The sequence below is a fragment of the Chelonoidis abingdonii genome, chromosome 15, assembly GCF_003597395.2.
Source record: "Chelonoidis abingdonii isolate Lonesome George chromosome 15, CheloAbing_2.0, whole genome shotgun sequence".
In the NCBI taxonomy this organism is placed as follows: domain Eukaryota; kingdom Metazoa; phylum Chordata; order Testudines; family Testudinidae; genus Chelonoidis; species Chelonoidis abingdonii.
In genome coordinates, this window is record NC_133783.1 from 12,986,837 (window position 1) to 13,007,340 (window position 20,504).

The 20,504-nt window shown below is 46.4% G+C and overlaps 1 protein-coding gene across 1 annotated transcript in view; it reads right to left on the reverse strand.

The window, feature by feature from the left end:
• The window catches only part of BMPR1A (bone morphogenetic protein receptor type 1A), a 189,149-nt gene that overhangs the window by 59,031 nt on the left and 109,614 nt on the right, over positions 1–20,504 (reverse strand). Inside the window, exon 4 of the mRNA XM_075072542.1 lies at positions 4,486–4,648. Coding sequence (XP_074928643.1) covers positions 4,486–4,648 — 163 coding nt within the window. The remainder of the gene's footprint in view (positions 1–4,485; positions 4,649–20,504) is intronic.

Here is a 20,504-nt window from a genome sequence, read left to right on the forward strand (position 1 = left end):
AGGGTACATTAAACTTCCTCCCCACCGAAACTCTGGACGTCGGAGGATGGACCTGCCGGAGACTGCCAAGATAAGTCTGCCTTGCCTGAATGGAGCGGAATAAAGGGCAAGGGCTAACGCGTCGGGCCAATCGAGGACAGGATGTCACGACAGGGTCCCTCCACTTCGGGAACCTCCCCCGCTGGAGGTTGATGCGCCAACGCGATTCGGCGAGCAGGTCCTGGTGGGCCTGAAGGTCGAGGGGGCGGGCCCGAGTAGAAGTGCCCGCCACCGCCTCATCCGCAAGGAGGAGGAGGAGAGACCGCGGACCGCAGGCTCCTCGTGAGGTTCTTGTTCCAGAGGGGGGGCCGTTGTCTGGGGTGCCTCTGGTCTGGTGGAAAGTCGTCCCTCTGGGGAGGGCGACTGATGGGCTCCGGCACCGACGGGCAGAAACCGAGATCTCGATGCAGGTGGGATTTCCGCCTTTGGGGCTTGGTGGTACGCTCAGGGCTCCAGAAGACCACGCGTGGTGGGTCCAGTCCCTGGTGTTCCGGGGGGAAATGGGTGTTGGGTCCCAATCGCGTAGAGAGCGCTGTCTGGGCGGGAAGAACCCGAGGGGTTGTTCGACGGCCAAGGCGGAGCGGATAGCCCGGAAGACTGGTGCCGGACGTCACTTCGCACGGGAGAACGGTAACCAGGAATCGTACCAGTGCCGAAGAAATCGGGAGCAGACCTACGACCAGCGGTGCGCGGGAGGTCGACCGGGATCGGGTGAACGACGTAGGATGGGCTCCGTCGGGAGCGGTGGCCCGGGAGGTTAACCGTGTGCCGAATGTCGTGTCCAGGAACGGGACCTTGGACGCGTGCCGGCGAGTACGACCGTGCGCTGAAGTGGAACGGTGCCGGGATGCGAGCAGGCCGTCGTGAAGGCGAACGGCGGTGCGAGCGGAAGTCGGTGGCCGAGAGTCTCGACGCGACCGGTGCTGTTGCTGCTCCTAAGATGCTGGTCGGAGCACTAGCCGGCTTCACCATTGACGAAGGACCCGCACCACGTGCCGGGGGTTGAGGCAGGGAAGGGCTCAGTTAGGGCTATCAGTCCCTCGCCGTGCAAAGGGTCTCCAAGCGTAGTGGACAGCGAGCTCGACCAGGCTTGCGCCGGGGAGCTGTCTGGCACGGGACTCCGACGGCTCTTGCTGCCGGAGTCGACGGTGCGGATAACCGGTGCCATGGCAGATGGCGGTGCCGGCCGGCACGGTTTCCCATGCTCAGGACTTGCGGTGCCAAGCACCCAGCGCAGGAGCCTTCGCCCTCTGTCACTTATTGGTGAAAGGAGGGTGCCGCGGACTGACGCTGCGCTGGAACTGTTTGGTGGCATGGCGTTCTGGCGGTACCCCACCCCTCTTGGCCGCTCCGGTGCCGAGGAAGAACTTCTGGCCCGGTGCAGACTGCGGTGCGCTCAGGCCAGAGCTGCAGGGGTTCAGGGCCGGCATCCATAAGGAGCTGCTTCAAACGGGAGTCCCACTCCTTTTTTGTCCTTGGTTGAGGACTTACAAGATCTGGCAGCCTTGTCCGTAAGGATGGATTCCCCAGGCACTTCAGGCACGATCATGGGGGTCCCCGTTGGCATCGGCCGACGGCAGGCCGAGCATGTTTGAAACCGGGAGAGCCAGCGATGAGCCCGGATCCGAGAGGGGCGAGGAGGATTAAACCTGCAGCCCTCAAACTATATACAAAACTACACTAACAATATACTATATACTAAGATCAACACTGAAACTACTAACTATAATCTATGAACTGGAGATGAGAACGGGTAACGCTAGGGAGATGGAGGTCAGCTAAGCCGCATCCATTTCCAACGACCGACACGGCAGTAAGAGGAACTGAGGAGCGGACGGGTCGGCAGGGGTAATATAATTGCGGTGCCTGCAAAGGCGCCAACACAGGGGGCGCCTGCCGACCGCGCCGGGTGTTGTAGGGAAATCTCCGACGAACGTGCACGCGGCGCGCGACACCTACTTGGATGGATATGAGCAATAGCATCGAAGAAGACACCTAGTTAAGTTCAGCTACAAACTCCATCTTGAACTCTGGTGACTATAACAACTACTAACCTTTCTTTTTTGTGGCCTATCACCACCAGACCTCTTCAGTGCAATTAGAAATATATTTTAATAGCTGGGGCTCACACTGGGTTGATTCTGCTAGGTGATAGTTCACTGGTATATAGAACCCAATCCACACAAGCGGGTCGCTTTTTCCTAGAACACTAACTTGTGTTAATAAGCAATGGTCACAGAAACACCAATCTACACTGGAACCCACGAACCGCTATACTTACCTACATGTTCCAAGCTTCCATCAGGACCACACCAACACGATCCATTGTCAAAAAACCAGCCCCAAAGTTTTGCTAAGATACAACCCGGACGTTGCTCCCCATCCTCAGCAGAAATAAACACTACAGATCTCTATCATGCATTCTGAACACTACAATACCGACCTGCTTGAAGTAAAAAACAGATTGACAGAGGCCAGAAGAGTACCAGAAGTCACCTACTACAGGAATAGGCCCAACAAGAAAATAACAGAACGCACTAGCCATTACCTACAGCCCCCACAAAACCGTCTCCAGCGATCATCAAACGATATACAACCTATTCCTGAAAGATATCCCTCACCTCAAGATCTGGGAAGCCAGGCCAGTCCTTGCTTGTTTTGATAGCCTCCCAACCTGAAGCAAATCACTCACCAGCAATCCGCAACCATACAACTAATACACCTATCCGCAGGAACCTATCCTTGCAACAAAGCCGCATGCCAGCTCTGTCCAATATCTATCAAATGACACACATAGGACCTAACACATCAGCCATGCATCAGGGCTATTGCACCTGCTAACTACCAACGTGATATATGCCTCTGTCCAGCAATGCCCTCTCATGCACATTGGGCCAAACGACAGTCTCTACGCAAAAGAATAAATGGACACAATCGACAGTCAGGAATGCATAACATTCAAACCAATGGGAGAACACTCAACCTCTCTAACACACTCAATGCAGACTTGAGAAGGTGGCAATTTTGCCAACAAAAAACTCCAAAACACTCCAAAGAGAGACTGCCGAACTCCGAATTAATATGCAAATTAGACACAATAACTCAGGTCTAAACAGAGACTGGTAATGGTTGGGGTCATTACACTAATTGAATCTATTTCCCTAGTTACGTCCCCACACCTTCATGGGTATCTTAATTATCACTTTCAAAAGTTTTTTTTCCCGCTGCTGACAAAGCTCATCTCAAATTGATTAGAACTCTTCCTGTTGGTATGGTACTCCATACTTCCACCTTTTCATGTTCTCTGTATGTACAAATATCTCCTGTTTGTGTGTTCCATTCTATGCATCTGAAGAGGTGAGCTATAGCTCACGAAAGCTCATGCTGAAATAAATTTGTTAGTCTCTAAGGTGCCACGAGTACTCCTAACACGGCTGCTACTCTGAAACCTGTGTGTATAAACAGAGCAATGTGACCTTAAGCTGGCTGGAAATAGCTAGTGGAGAATTCTTCCTCTATACAGGAGCTCTATACTAGCAGAAAGCTGGAGAAGGCAGCACTGTCACTTTGTGCCAGACTCCCCACTCAGCACTAGTGGATAGAAGGAACATGGTTTGGTGGTAGGACATGGGTAAGATCAGGAGAGGAGCAACATCCCTGTTACAGCCACTTCCTTCACTGTCATGCCAGTAGTGCAAATTACGGCTGTTGCTGTTCAGCCTAACTTGCATAAAGGCCAAGTGAACCTGAAAAAAAGAACTGAGATCTGCCAACATCATTTTATTCGACAAGAATCACAGCCATTATTACCAAACATTAACATTCAATATTTATACTTTATATTCTGTTTACTAAAATGTTTTCTTCAATTCACCAGATGTGTAATTAATGCAAAAAACTATCTTAATGGAACTTAAACCTATTGAAGTTAAAAGGCTATCTCTGTTCTTCCTCACAAACTCTTCTAGACCTTTGATTCAGCGGCTCTCTTTGGGATTTTCTCTTTCCAATCTATCCTTACTACTGCTACTGATGCATATGTAATACGAAAAAACTTGAATTGAGTGATTACATAACAAGGGGTAATATGAGATTTTGAGCACTAGTTGTATCAATATACAAAAAAACATACATGAAATATTACAGAGAGATTTACATTTTGGCCATGTATTACCTATTGTAGCTTCAATTGGATACGTTTTTTATAATTTTGCCCTAAAGACAGTGTTGCTGGGATAAAAGGACTGGTTGTTACCACTCCCAAAATGGTTCCATTTCTGTGGTGGGAGAAATGATGTATGCACATACTATCCTGAGAGCAGTTTTGTATCCTTTTAGGGAAAAGATTCTATAGAAATAAGTAAATCTAATCAAATAGCTTGACAAAGCCTTAATGATAGCACTAGAGAGAGAACCAAACTTCTATATCTTGTGCACACTACTTACATGCATGTATTATTAACAGCATCATCGGGACAATGTCCTGAACAGTAGCACTGTAGAAAAGGTAAGGTATCCTCTGGAGCCAATGTTACTCCATTTGCCTGTTTCTTCTGGTCAGGATTTGTCTTCATTCCTGTGCCATGGAGCATGCTGTCTAGATTTCGCCCTGTGTAAAAACATAAAAAGATTTTTTCCATATATGCTCTTCTTTTACAACTAGATGAAGATATTCATTTACAGTGAAATGCAAAGTACTAGCAAATGGTAATACAAATTGGTTTGAGGATTATACAGTACACAGAGGAAAGAAAATTTATTTTGACAGGAATTGTGGGTTAGCTCCATATTTCTGAGATAAACTAGTTATTAGCAGAATTCTGAAACATACTGATCAACCAGCAGATCTTTTATTTATGGTGTACATATTTTGTGCCATTTACAATCAATGTAAATAGAAGAAGGATACCTTTCACCTGTAAAAACTCACGTGCAATGGAAGAGTGAAAATATATGAATTCTCTTTCTAAGCAAGCCCTTTTCATTCACATATGTTTTTAGAACCAACTGGGGGCTTAAGAACCACACTAAGAAAATTGCTTTGTGGGGGAGCTAAAGGTACTTAACCTGTAAATTTTTCTTCTCTTCACTCATTTCACTGGATTTCCACGCTTGCGTCTCAATTTTCCAACTGAGAATTCTGCAGGACTAAAATAATCTTTGTTCTCAATCAACTGAAATGCAACTTGCACATCCACAATGCTTAAATATATTGTCAGTGAGCCTAAGTAACACTCCAAGTAGTCCTCAGCTTCTCTGGGCTAAAAAAGGACTGAACATTAGTTTTTCCAGGGTCAGGTCACTGGAGTGCCAGTGAGAGTGGAGGTGGTGGCATAAACAGATCGAGTGATCTCCCACCATCGTGGAGCATCAGGAGTGGAGCTACCAGCTACATTCCCCTAGCAGCTACCTCAGCAGGCATACCTCTGGTACTTCCCTGGTTGACAGACTCTCTCTGCTTCCCTTCCACTTCTTACCCACACCTATCTTACCCACATTAACGTCCCCATTAGGAAATATCCCTATTCATACAAGGGGGCCAATGTGATCCTTAAATGTATAAACAGGGGATTCTTGAGCAGGAATAAAGAAGATCTATTACCCCTTTATATGGTAGTGGTGTCACTGCTACTGGAATACTGTCCTCAGTTCTGGTGCCCACAAATCAAGAAGGACGTTGATAAAATTGGAGAGGCTTCAGAGAAGAGCCAAGAGAATGATTTAAGGATTGAAAAATATTCTTTAGAGCGAAGAACTCAAGGAGCTCAATCTATTTAGTTTAACAAAGAGAAGGCTAAAGGGTAATTGGATCACAGTCTATATCTATCTATCTGGGGAACAAATTTGATAACAGACTCTTCAATCTAGTAGACAAAGATACAACAAGGTCCAAAGTGTAATTAACCAAATGGTTGTGGAGGATTCTCCATCACTGACAATTTTTAAATCAAAATTAGATGTTTTTATCAAAGTTATGCTGTTGTTTAAACAGGAATTAAATTCTGGACAGTTCTATAGTCTGTGTTATGCAGGAGATAAGACTAGATGATCACAGTGGTTCTGTCTGGCTTTATAATCTATGAATCTCTCACCCTCTGCTAATGTCCATGGCTCACGTGTCCTCAGAGGCTGAACTGAGGTTTGCAAACATCATGTCCTGATCCAGTGAACCTCTTATTTTTGCTGTGGGAGTTTGCAACAGTTTTGGGTGGAAGCTTAAGATGCTGGAAAGGGAGTCTAGCATATATGACTGTGACTGAATGCACCCCTGTATTCACACCCTACACAACACTACAATAATCTTTGAACAGCACATGCTTTGTAAAGTATCATTTGAAAGCTAATAACTTGCTGGTCAAAAATATCATGGTGAAATGTAAGTAGCAACATTATATGTAAATCATGACTGAAGTGTGTTTACCAGACAAGTATGGGGAGTAGGTAAACCTGTTTTTCAAAGGACATGCTGATGCCCCTGCTCAGGTGTCATCAAAGCTGATGGGCAATCACCTGTCAAAGGAGTGATTATGCAAAGAAGCGGAGAAGGAACAGATTGAGCTGCAAACAGCAGCATGGAACCTCTCACTACCAGACTCCTTGTCTCTGACCTCCCAGTGCGAATGAACTTTATCTAGGGGTAACCCTCAGGAAAATACATTTCAAAGATGGACTGAACTATAAAAGTGAGGGACAAAAACACTCCAAGGTATTTCTTCCTATCCATCTCTCTCTTTCACCTAAGATGACAAAAGACACAGCCTTTGGACTTTGGGGGCAGATCTTGGCCTGAGAATTTGATCAGCAATGTTACTGGGAACATGTTAAAGGACTTCATCTTGAACCAATTCTAGTTTGTTAAGTTTTAGTACTAGGAAACATTTTATCTTTTTTTCTCTTATAATCATTTCTGATTTTAATACCTTTTGGGAGTGTGTTGGGGTTACCCTGCAAGTGGTAACCAGGGTCGGTGGAAACCAGAATGTGAATGGAGTGTGCTGGCACACTGCACTATACACAGACATTCAGGGTGTGACCCACATGCTGCCTGGCTGTTTGTGAGGGGTCCGGGTTAGGAGTTACAGCAGTAAAGCAAGGTTGCAAGGCAAGGGTGACACACCCTCTCACTGGTCTGGATTGCACCCTGGAATGTCAAAATAGTATCTTTAGAAAAATCCAGTTACAACTCAGTGGACAGAAATATGTCCTCTCAAAAAGCAGTATGGCTTTTACTATACTGTACACATTTATTTTGTCTTGAAATGTCAGTTTTGAACAGAAAAGTCAGTTAAAATGGACTATTTCACAGACTGATATGATTCCCTGTCAAATCCACCAAGAACTAACTTCATAGTAATAAGGACATCGTTCTAACATTATATTTCATCCTCTTAAAATGATATGCTAGATTAGTCCTTATACTTTACACAGCCACATGTGAGATGAAATGCTTGAGAAACTTGATCTTATTTTTCTCATCATACAGACTTGCAGACTTCACCACCAGATTAGTATAGCATACTGAGTGTATCTTCCAGCTGCAACTATTTCCTTTCAAATAATTAAAGAAAGTGTGTCTAGTTCAGACATTACTAATAAAAAACAAACCCCGAAAACAATGCCAAAAAGTTCCCATGTCTTATACTATAATATTAATATTTGACTAGATTCACCAATGTTCTTGTTAGAAATATTTCAAATAAAAATATGATTAAGAAAGGTGCTTATAAATATAAATGATTGTTATGCTAAAGGCTCAGTGTGCTATGCAGCATGTTAGAATTAAGTGTGCACCAGGTACCATGATTTATGTGGCTAGTATCGTGAATTTATTCAGCACTGACACCTCCAATCTCTTTCCCTTCTATTTAACTCTGCTGTAGTACCCTTCTTAACAAGTCTGAAATGTCATTTCAGTACCAGATTACTGCTGATATAATGAATGTGGAAACAAAGTACTTAAGAGACACTACATAACTCTGATCAGTTTAGAGAACAGACTAGGTAGCTCCTCCTTTTAGTCTTCACTGAAAGAGGAAATCTCAGCAGAGGTACAAATCTTAGTTTCGTTTCCAGCTTTGTAGAATTAAGACATTTTACAGAACTGAAAAAAGTTTGCTACTGAATGTTAAGAGATACCTAATTTTTTCAGTCCACTACCCTATCATCTGCTAGGCCTGGAAACACTTAGGGCAGTGGGTCACCAACTGGTAGATCACGATCAACCAGTCGATCAATGAGCCTCTGGCAGTCTATTGCAGTCTTCCTCCACTTAAAGTCCGGCGACGCTGAGGCAGGCTCCCTGCCTGCCCTGACCCTGCACTGGTCTTGGAAGCGGCCAGCATGTCCCTGCATTGGGGGCGAGGGAGGGGGAGGAGGAGGTCTCTGCGCACTGTTCCTGCCTGTAGGCACCGCCCCCACATCTCACATTGGCAGGGAACAGGGAACTGTGGCCAATGGGAGCTGCGGCAGCAGTGCCTGCAGGGAGGGGCAGTGCGTGGAGCCATGCCTGCGTCCCGCCAGGGACATGCTGGTAGCTTCCAGGAGCAGTACTGGGACGGGGCAGGCAGGGAGTCTGCCTCACCCTGCTGTGCCACCGCCTGAGGTAATCGCCACAAAGCAGCAGCCTGTACCCCTCCTGCACCCCAACCTCCTGCCCCAGCCCTGAGCCTTCTAGAGCCATCACTCTGTATCCCCTCCTGCACCCCAAACCCTCTCCTACATACCAACCCCCTATCCAAGCCCTGAACTCCCTCCCAGAGCCTATACCCTGTACTCCCTCTTGAACCCCGAGCCCCGTCCTGCACCCCAACCCCCTGCCCCATCGCTAAGTCCCTTTCAGCACCCAAACTCCCTCCCAGAGCTTGCACCCCAACCCTCTGCCCCATCCCCCTCCCACACTCTGAACCCCTCAGCCCCAGCCAAGAGCCTGCACCCCTTCCTGCACCCCCAACCCTCTGCCCCGTGAAAGTGAATGACAGTGTGGGAGAGCAAGCAACGGGGGGGAGGGGATAGAATGAGTGGAGAATGGCCTTGGGGAAGGGTAGATCCTGGGTTGCACTTAAATTCAAAAAGTGATCTTGTGCTTAAAAAGGGTGGAGACCACAGACTTAGGGTATGTCTTCACTGCAGAGTTAGGTTGGGTGATCGCACCCAGGTCATCTTAGCCCAAGTGCGAGCATCCCCACTGCAAAGCCATAACTGTGTTACTCAGCTATCTGTCTGTCATGGATACTTGTGTGCAGATGCTCCGATTCTTTCCCAGTCAGCTGTGGGAGAACTTCTCTGTTTTTCAGTAGGAAACTCGGGAAAGACACTAGAAGATTATCAGAAGTCAAGTGAGTTAACCTGAGTCCTCACTGCAAAGTGGGCAGGTTCCAGGCAGAGTTAAAGTAGAGCCTAGGCTATATCCCAGCTGGGTAAGCTAACCTGGACTTATAGTGCTCTCAGACACAAGTAAAAGGTTTGTGTATGGACAGTAGGTTAAAACCAGGAAAAGAGCCTGGTTAACTCTGCAATGAAGACAGACCCTTATGTGCATTAACATAAACACTTTCATGACCAATCCATTCCAACAGCTGGTTCTGGATCATTGATCAAATAAAAATGCCATTCCCTAAATAAATGAATGTCACTGCCACCTACCTACTTTTGAGATGCATTCAGAAATGGTTTGCTACTCTTAGATCTCACATAAAAAACTACCATAATAAATGGTACCTTTGTTGGCAGCTCAGCAGAGACACCAAAGACTGACAGAGAACCAAGACAATTTGAAATTATACATGCACAGAGTACAAGATTAAAAACATCAAATTCTGAATTTATTAAAACACATGCAAAAGGTATCCATGATTCTTTCTTGTATCCTTTATTTATCCTTTTTCTTCACATGATGGTACCTGCATGACAGTATTCCAGAACAAAGGTTGCAGCCTTCTTTATGTCCATTCCCTGTACATCGACCATCATTTTTACCTTTCACTGCCTGCCTCGACAGAGATTGGAGAGCAAGTTTCCCTCAAGAGTGCCAGTCAGGAAATTCCCCAGAACAGAAAAGCTAAATCCCACTTCATATTTGATAAAATCAAAAACAGATTTGTAAATGTAGAAAACTAAAACTGTTTCTTATATAATAAATACCTTCTGGAAGTTGCAGAAATCTGAGCTTCTAGAATAAAAACTGAAGGTGTGATTTTAAACAATCTTAGTTAAACTGGTGCAAGAGGCAATGTGGACGCTCATTTTACTTTAAAGTAGGCATAATTCAGTTTAATTTAAGAAAATTATCAACCAGTTCCATATAAACCGAAATAAGTCACATTTAAAGAAGTAAAATAAAAGTGTCCACACAGACTTTCCCCACTGGTTTAACTTAAAACTATGCTACTTTCTCATTCATGCAATGTCTTACAACAGGAACACTTACCTCAGCTTGTAATTTTTACTTCTCTTCTCCTGGTCCAAACAATAGCAAGCAATATTTTCACTAGAATAATACCCTTCCCTTTTTACAGTCATTTTTACTGGATCTGCTGATGGAATGTAGAGGCCTGCAGCCAACTACAAAGGCAGACTGTGGAGGAAATGACTAGCTCCCCATATCACTCATTCAAAGGTTGCTCACATATAACATTAAGCCAGGTCCACATCCTCAAACGAAGTTTTATAGCCCCTAGCAACTGTCCCAAGAAAGGGACTCAACCATGCAAAAATCCTTTTTCCAAAGTTCAACCAACTCTTTGTCCAAAAAATCCTGGTAGTTCATGACATGAAAGATGCAGACGCAGTCTGCTAAATCCACTAACTAAATGAATCGTAGAATCAAAGAAGTGTAGGACTGGAAGGGACCTCACGAAGTTATCAAGTCCAGTCACCCGCACTCAAGACAGAACTAGATAATTCTTGACAGGTGTTTGTCTAACCTGTTCTTAAAAACCCCCAATCATGGAGATTCTACAACCTCCCTTGGCAATTTGTTCCAGTGCTTAAGTACTTGACTAGGAAGCTTTTCCTAATGTCCAATCAAAACCTGCCTTGCTGCAATTTAAGCCCACTGTTTCTTGTCCTATCCTCAGAGGTTAACAAGAACAATTTTTCTTGCTCCTCCTTGTAACAATCTTTTATGTACTTGAAAACTGTTATGTTCCCCTTTTCCCCCCGTCTTCTCTTCTCCAGACCAAACAAACCCAATTTGTCCAATCTTTCCTCATAGGTCATCAATCATTAATGGCTCAAATATCTCCTCAGTCATCTAGGATGTATTTAATCAGGCCTGGTGACTTGAAAACATCTATCTTATCTAAGTAATTTTTAACTTATTCTTTCCCTATTTGAGCCTCAGGTCCTACTTCATTTTCACTGGTGTTCACTATGGCAGACATCCAATCGCTACTAAACTATTTGGTAAGACCTGAAATAAAGTCATTTAGCACTTCTGCCATTTCTGTTATTAGGCCCCCGCCATTCAGTAACGGGCCTATCCTGTTCTTGGTTTTCCTTATGCTTCTAATGTATTTGTAGAATGTTTTCTTGTTGCCTTTTGTGTCTCTAGCTAGTTTAATCTTGTTTTGTACTTTGGCCTTTCTAATTTTGTCCCTACATGCTTGAGGTTGTTTAGGTCAAATTACAAAGGATGAATATAGTTTCCACTTTTTGTAGGACTCTTTTTTAAGTTTCAGATCATTGAAGATCTACTGGTTAAGCCAGTGTGGTCTCTTGCCATACTTCCTACCTTCCCTACGCACTGGAACAGTTTGCTCTTGTGCACTTAATAATGTCTCTTTGAAAAACTGCCAGCTCTCTTGAACCTTTTTGTTATCTTAGACTTGCTCCCCATGAGATCTTACCTACCAACTCCCTGAGTTTGCTAAAGTCTGCCTTCTTGAAATCCATTACCTTTATTGTGCAGTTTTCCATCCTACCATTCCTTACAATCATAAAATCTATCGTTTCATGATCACTTTCACCCAAGCTGCCTTCTACTTTCAAATTCTCAACCAGTTCCTCCCTATTTGTCAAAAACAAATTAGAAAAGCCTCTTCCCAGTTGCTTTCCCTACTTTCTGAAATAAAAAAAAATATGCACCAATGCATTCCAAGAACTTGTTGGATAATCTGTGTCCTGCTGTATTATTTTTCCAACAGATGTCTGGGTAGTTGAAGTCCCCATCACCACCAAGTCCTGTTGTCATACACTGTATCATAGGATAAATTTTGTACAAGTTATGCTTTGTGAGGTATCATTTGAAAATCTGGGTGGATAAAATCGAATTTAAAAAAAATCATTGATTTTTTAAATTTAAATTGGATTTTTTTGATTAAATGCTTTTTGTGAAAAAAACCTAACAATAGTTTTAATTAAGATACATTATAGCTCAAAGATATCTCATCATGAAATAGGGATTATAAATTCTAATTCTATAGTATGAGACAATATATTCATGTAATGTTTAAGAAAAGTTTTGTAAATGAGGTCCAGTAGTTCATGGATTAGGGACCCAATTTTATGGGGTTCCTGGGGCTTCTGTACAGATTATTTAGGTTAATATTTCTATCTACCCAATGGGACTCAGTGTTCAGTCTAGAAGAGATCATCAGAGATGCTTAGTTTTGTAGTTCTCAAACTATGGACTTGTGTCTCCAGAGATAACATCCTCGTTAACAGTGAAACTGTTTTTAAATAAACAAATACTATATAGAGGTGAGAAATAACAGACCTCAATCCTATTGTCCCTCTGCAAATTTGTGTACACAGAGTCAATGTCTTCCCTCTCTCTAAAAGTGCAAAGTTTCAGAAAGTTCAAAGAATAGAGGATTGTTGGAGGCGGAATAGATCTAAAATATTTCATTTAACTATTTTAGTTAAAAATAATGTTAACAAAACCAAACCCTGATTTTAAAAAACTTGAATGTTTAACTAAATTCAAAAATTCATATGCTTGTTTTATTAAAATAATTATACGTTTGCCGTTGAAGAAAAAAATTCAGAATACATGATGTTGTTGTTATAGTTACATAAAACAATTTAAATGTCTGTCAGGTGATCTCCTCCTCCTAATACAGCATGGCAAGAAAATCCTCCAAATGTTAACGATTAACCTGTAGAATTGGAGATAGTTCATCTCCCAGTGACTTCATAAATATCTGCTTCAATTACCTTTGGTAAATGAAATAACCAATCATTCATTTTCTGATACAGCAGTAAAACTAATCTGAAAAGTTTTCAAAATAAATCACTTAAAAATGTATACTGTATACCTTCTGAAAAAAGACGGTTACTCACCTTTGTAACTGTTGTTCTTCGAGATGTGTCCTCATATCCACTCCAATTAGGTGTGCGTGCGCCATGTGCATGATTATCGGAGAATTTTTACCCTAGTAACACCCAGTGGGTTGGCTGTGGAGCCCCCTGGAGTGGCACCTTCATGGTGATTATATTCCCCAGTCGACCCAGCGCCCCCTCAGTTCCTTCTTGCCGGCTACTCCAACAGTGGGGAAGGATGGCGGGTTTGGAATGGATATGAACAACACATCTCGAAGAACAACAGTTACAAAGGTAAGTAACTGTCTTTTCTTCTTTGAGTGCTTGCTGATATTGATTCCAATTAGGTGACTCCTAAGCCTTACCTAGGTAGTGGGGTCGGAGTGAGATGTCCCTGAACCGCTGAACCAAATGCGGCATCATCTCTAGACTGCTGAACTAACGCGTAGTGAGTGGCAAAGGTATGTACAGATGACCAAACAGCAGCTCTACAGATTTCCTGAATCGGAATGTGAGCTAGGAAAGCGGTCGACGAGGCTTGGGCCCTCGTGGAGTGAGCTGTGAGACGAGGGGTCAGAACATTGGCCAAGTCTTAACAAGCGTGGATACAAGAGGTGATCCATGAGGAGATGTGCTGCGTGGAGATCGGTAGGCCTTTCATCCATTCGGCCACTGCAAAGAAAAGCTGGGTTGTTTTCCTAAATGGCTTTGTGCACTCGATATAAAAGGCCCTACGAATATCACGGTAGTGTATGTGTTGCTCCTGCCGCGTGGCATGGGGCTTTGGGTAAACGACTGGGAATAAAATGTCCTGGTTCACATGAAAGGTAGATACCACCTTGGGAAGGAAGGCAGGGTGGGGGTGAAGCTGCACCTTGTCTTTGTGGAAAACTGTATATGGTGGTTCAGATGTGAGGGCTCTGATTTCAGATACGCGTCTCGCTGAAGTGATGGCTATAAGGAAGGCTGTCTTCCAAGATATATAAAGGAGCAAACAGATGGCCATCGGCTCAAAGGTGGGCCCTGTGAGCCTAGAGAGGACCAGGTTTAGGTCCCATGCTGGGACCGCTTGTCGTACTTGTGGGTAGAGATGATCTAGACCTTTCAGAAATTTAACAACGATCGGGTTGGAGAAGACAGAGGAAGCACGTTCTCCCGGATGGAAAGCCAATATGGCTGCCTGGTGCACCCTGACAGACGATGTTGCCGGGCCCTGCTGTTTCAAGGATAGGAGATAGTCTAGGATGAAAAGAATTGACACCTGTAGCACAGGCGGAACGTGCTGCCCGCATCAAAAGGAAAATCGCTTCCATTTGGTCAGGTTTGTAGCCCGAGCGGAGGGTTTCCTACTGCCTAACAGAACTTGCTGCACCAATTGTGAGTAGAGTAATTCCGATTGAGTTAGCCACGCAGCATCCACGCTGTAAGGTGGACAGATTGCACGTCAGGATGACAGAGGCGACCGTGGTCTTGTGATATCAGGTTCGGCCACAGGGGGAGTGTGATCAGAGGCTCTACCGAAAGCTCCAGGAGAGTGGTGTACCAGTGGTGCCTGGGCCATGCTGGAGCGACTAGAATCATGTGTGTCTTGTCCCTGTGTAACTTGAGCAAGAGCTTGTGGACTAGCAGGAATGGACGGAATGCGTAGAATAGCTGGTCTTTCCTCGGGAGTAGGAAAGCGTCCGATAGGAATCCCGGAGAACGTCCTCGAAGAGAACAGAAGACCTGGCACTTCCGATTGTTGTGTGAGGCGAATAGGTTGACCTGGGGAAACCCTCACCTCAGAAAAATGGAGTGGATGACATCTGGGCAAATGCACCACTTGTGAGGTTGGAAAGATCTGCTGAGGTGGTCTGCCAGCGTGTTTTGGACCCCCGGGAGAAATGACGCCACTAGATGCATCGAGTGGGTTATGCAGAACTCCCACAGGCGAACGGCCTCCTGGCACAGGGGGAATGATCGGGCTCCCCCTTGCTTGTTGATGTAGATCACGGCCATGCTGTTGTCTGTGAGGACTGCCACACAGCGGACATGTAGGAGACAGCAAAACGTCTGATGCGAGGCGTACTGCCATCAGCTCTAGTATACTGATGTGCAGAGTTAGCTCGGAAGTGGTCCAAAGGCCCTGCATCTGGTGTTCCCCGAGATGGGCACCCCAGCCCAGAGATGATGCGTCTGTGACAAGGTATAAGGAAGGTTGTGGGGTGTGAAATGGTACTCCTTCGCACACCGACGTAGGGTTCAGCCACCAACAGAGAGGTGAAGACTGGTTCCGGAACTGTGACCACCATGTTCAGACTGTCCCAACCTGGACAATATACCATTGATACCCAGGCCTGAAGCGGGCGGAGCCGAAGTCTGGCATGCCTGGCATGTGACCCAGAAGTCCGAGGCATGTCTTTATCATGGAAATGAGGAAGTTTTGGAGGCTGCAGATGATGTTTGCCATAGACTGAAAATGAGTCTCTGGAAGGAAAGCACGGGCAAATCTGGAGTCTAAGACTGTCTCGATAAACTCTATTCTCTGGGCTGGTTCCAGAGTTGACTTTTCGCTGTTGAGCAGGATGCCCAGCTTGCAGAACATGCCTAGGGTGAGCCGAGCATGGGAATCGTACTTCTTCCATGGTGTGGTTCCAAATGAGCCAGTCACCTAGATACAGAAACACCTGGATCCGTTGTCAACAAAGGTAGGCTGCCACGACAGCCATATATTTGATGAACACTCTCGAAGCCGTGGACAGCTCGTAGGGCTGGACACCAAATTGTGTCTGTGATTTACCACAAAGCGAAGGAAGCACCTGTGTGGAGGGTAAATCTCTATGTGAAAGTACGCATCCTTCATGTCAAGGGCAGCGTACCAGTCTCCAGGATCTTGGGAAGGGATAATGGTCCCCAAGAAAACCATGCAGAACTTCAACTTTACCATAAATTTGTTGAGTCCATGCAGATCCAGAATGGGCCATAGCCCTCACTTTGCCTTGGAGATTAGGAAGTAGCGGGAGTAGAACCCCCTACCCCTTAGTTCCGATGGAACCTTCTCGAGCGCTCCCATGGAAAGGAGAGTTAAGACCTCTGTGTAAGGAGTTGCTCGTGAGAAGGGTCCCTGAAGAGGGATGGTGAAGGAGGATGGGGGGGGCAGGGAAGAAAATTGGAGAGAATATTTCCTTTCCACCATGCGAAGAACCCTTCAGTCTGAAGTTATAAGGGACCAAGCATGGTGGAAATGGGAGAGACGATCTCAAAATGGAAGGAAAGGTCCTGGAGAGAGAGTGGTACGCCATCCTTGGGCACACATTCAAAAATTTTGTCTAGACCCCGACAATAGTTTAGGAGGGCCTTGGTTCTGACCAGGCTGGTAGATCTCTTTCTGCCATCTCAACCATGTCTTCTGTAAAAGTCATGCCTTGGACGAGATGGAGGGTACGGGGGGGGGGCTGAACCTTTGAGGCTGTGGTCTAAAGGGCTTGAACTGGGTACCTGGGACATTCATCACCAGAGAGTGCATGATGGTTCTGGAGTCTTTTAGGCGCTATAATCTAGAGTCCGTTTTCTCTGAGAAAAGGTCCTGCCCATCAAACGGTAGGTCCTGCAGGGTTTGTTGTACCTCTGGCGGTAAGCCAGATACCTGAAGCCAGGAGGTGCATCGCATAGTGATGCCCGACACAAGGGTCCTAGCTGCAAAGTCAGCTACATCAAGGGAGGCTTCTAAGGAGGTCCTAGCAACCTTTTAGCCCTCTTCTACTAAAGCCCCAAACTCATCCCTGGACTCTCGTGGAATCAGCTCCTTGAATTTACCCATGGAGTTCCACGAGTTATAATCATAATGGCTCAAAAGCGCTTGCTGGTTTGCGACTCTGAGCTGAAGGTCCTCCGCTGAGTACATTTTGCATCCAAACAAATCAAGGCGCTTGGCACCCTTAGATTTGGGCGCTGCAGCTCGTTGACCATGTCATTTCCTTGTGTTCACTGAGGACACCACCAGTGAACACAGCTGAGGGTGAGTATACAGGTAGTTATACTCCTCAGAGGGAACAAAGTATTTTCTCTCTACTCCTCTGGCTGTAGGTCGAATAGAGGAAGGGGTCTGCCATATTGTCTTGGTGCTGGCCTGGATGGTGTGGACAATGGGAAATGCTACCCATGATGAGGCATCAGCTGAAAGGATGTCCACCACTGGGTCCTCCAACTCCACTATTTCCTCCGCTTGGAAATCCATGTTACGTGCCACCCTACGCAGAAGGTCTTGGTGAGCACGTAGGTCTATCGGAGCGGGACCTGAGGTGGCTGTCCCCGCCACTGCCTCATCTGGAGAAGATGAGGAAGATGCTACAGGGGCTAACGGATCTTGTGGTAGATCCAGTCGTGAGGGGTTCTGATGCTCAGGATCCGCTGTGCTGGGGTCTGGAGCCTGTGTTGGGGTGGGTGCAGATGCCTCCATACCCCCCGGAAGAGGGACGACTGACGGTGGTCTCTAGTACTCAGGGCTCTGCATGGGCTGATCAGGAGGCTGCGGATGGAACACCTTGGGCTTGATGATACTCCCATGGGACATAGAAGGACTACTGTGCAGGTTCCTGGGTAGGGTCTTGAGCTTCGTCCTGCCATTGACCCAGGTTAGTCTCTGCTTGGTGGTTCGGGATAGGCAAGTGGGATGCGCTGTCTGACTGCGATGAGCGTGAGGTGGAGCGCGCGAGGGCCAGGGCGGTGTGGAGCGTGCATGTGCTGACTCTGTTGGAAATGGTGCCGAGCAGTGCCAGGCCACAGAAGAGCAGTGCCGGGGAGTGGTACCGGGATCTAGAATGGTGCTGATGGTCATGCCGGTACCGGGATCCAGCCCTGGATCGCAATGAAGACCGCCTGCGGGAGCGGTTCCGGGAGCGACTTCTCGAATAGGATCAGTACGTTGACTGGTGCCGGGAGCGGTGTCAGGAGTCTGAATGGTACTGAGATCCGGAGCGGTGCCTCAAGGCAGAACTGTGCTGGGAGTAAGATCTGGGCCGTGAGTACAACTGGTGCCGTGATAGAGAATGGTGCCGGGACTGCGAGCGGTGCTGGGACCTGCTCCAAGATCAGGAGTGGTGCCGAGTGTCCACACTCGGAGACGGTGGACGTATTTGGGCTGGCTTACCTTTAGACTGTACCACACAGGTGGGATGCGGTGCCAGAGCCTGAGCCAGTGCCGGTTCTGTAAGGGCAATGAGGTCCCTCACCATAGCAAATATCTCTGGCGTCAATGAAAGTTGGGGCTCAACCACGATGAGCACTGGAGAGCCAGTACACGCCGGACTCAACAGCTCTTCCCTCAGTGCCAGAGTCAACGGAGCCAATAAAGGCGCCTGCACCTTCAGTCGCTCCAGTGCCGAACGCAAGTCCAAAATTGACAAAGCGGGTGCTAGTGCCTGTTGTTGAGAGGCAGTCCCCTCCGGCTTGCAAGGTCTCATGTCCCAGAAGCAGGGAATAGTGCCGAGGTGCCTATGCTGGACGTGGTGCCGGTGAGGACCGGTGCCCATGGCTCTCTATTAGAGTCTCTCTGCAGTGCAGGCACGCAGTGCCAGAACTTGGCATGCCAAAGGAGGATCCGGGCTGAGGGACGTCTCCATAAGGAATTGCTTGAGTCTACAGTCCCGCTCCTTTTTGGTTCGAGGCCTGAAAGCCCTACGGATCTTACACTTTTTGGCCTGGTGAGACTCCCCGAGGTACTTTAAACAGGAGTCGTGGGGGGTCTTCTGTGGGCATAGGCTTCAAATAGGCTGAGCATGGTTTAAACCCCATATCCTTGGGCATGAGCCCGGGTGGTGTGCAGGGAGGAAGGGGAAGGAACCCCTTCCAACCCGCTAACTTATTTACAAACCAATTCTACAACTATCAAGACTACTACACTTGATCTTAGCTCATTCGTTAACTATATAACTATAAAACTACAAGAACTAGAACAATTATCCAAACTAGGAAGTAAAAACTAGGGAGAGTGGAGGACAGCAATACCGCACTCCACAGTTCCAACGACCATCACGGGCGGTAAGAAGGAACTGAGGGGGTGCTGAGTTGGCTGGGGTATATATCCAGTGCCATGAAGGCGCCACTCCAGCGGGCCCCACAGCTGACCCACCGGGTGTTGCTAGGGTAAAAATTCTCCAACAATTGTGCACGCAGCATGCGCACACCTAACTGGAATCGATATGAGCAAGCACTCAAAGAAGAATTAAACCTACATCTATCCCTGAGTTGTGAAAAATATGTATTAAGGTTATAACAACCAACAAGAATGCACTTTTATGTAGAAATCCACGATTAAATCGAGTCTTTCTGACTAGTGATTTAAATCAAATCCACCTTGCGTCTGTCTGTAATCAACAGTTCTGCCACATGTAAGTAGGTTGAAGCTGTTGTGCAGTCAGTTTTCCTCCCATAAAGCCATTAATACAAGAATTGCTGGAGTAATGAAGTAGTTTTGAGAAAGAGAGTTCTTTCACTCTCCACTACCAAGAAGGAAATGACTGGAATGATCAGATGGCAGCATTTATATCATGTGGACACTACACCAGTGGTTCTCAAACTAGGGCCGTCGCTTGTTCGGGGAAACCTCTGCGTGGGCCGGGTCGGGCCTGTTTGTTTACCTGCGGCGTCCACAGGTTCGGCCGATCACGGCTCCCACTGGCCGTGGTTCGCCACTCCAGGACAATGGAGGCTGCAGGAAGGGTAGCCAGCACGTCCCTCGGCTCACGCTGCTTCCTGCAGCCCCCCCGTTGGTCTGGAGCGGCGAACTGCAGCCAGTGGGAGCTGCAATCGGCCGAACTTGTGGACACGGCAAGTAAACAAACCGGCCCAGCTCGCCAGGGGCTTTCCCTGAACAAGCGACAGCCCTAGTTTGAGAACCACTGTTATCATAAACAGATGGTTAAGGGTTAATGTCTCTTTTACCTTTAAAGGGTTAAGAAGCTCAGTGAACCTGGCTGACTCCTGACCAGAGGACCAATGTGGGGACAAGATACTTTCAAATCTTGGCAGAGGGAAGTCTTTGTTTGTGCTGTTTGTTTTGTTCGTTGTTCGCTCTTGGGGCTAAGAGGGACCAGATGTGCAACCAGGTCTTTCTCCAATCTTTTGAATCAGTCTCTCATGTTTCTAAATAGTAAGTACTAGCTAGAAAAGGCGGATTAGTCTTATGTTTGTTTTCTTAACTTGTAAATGTGTATTTTGCTGGAAGG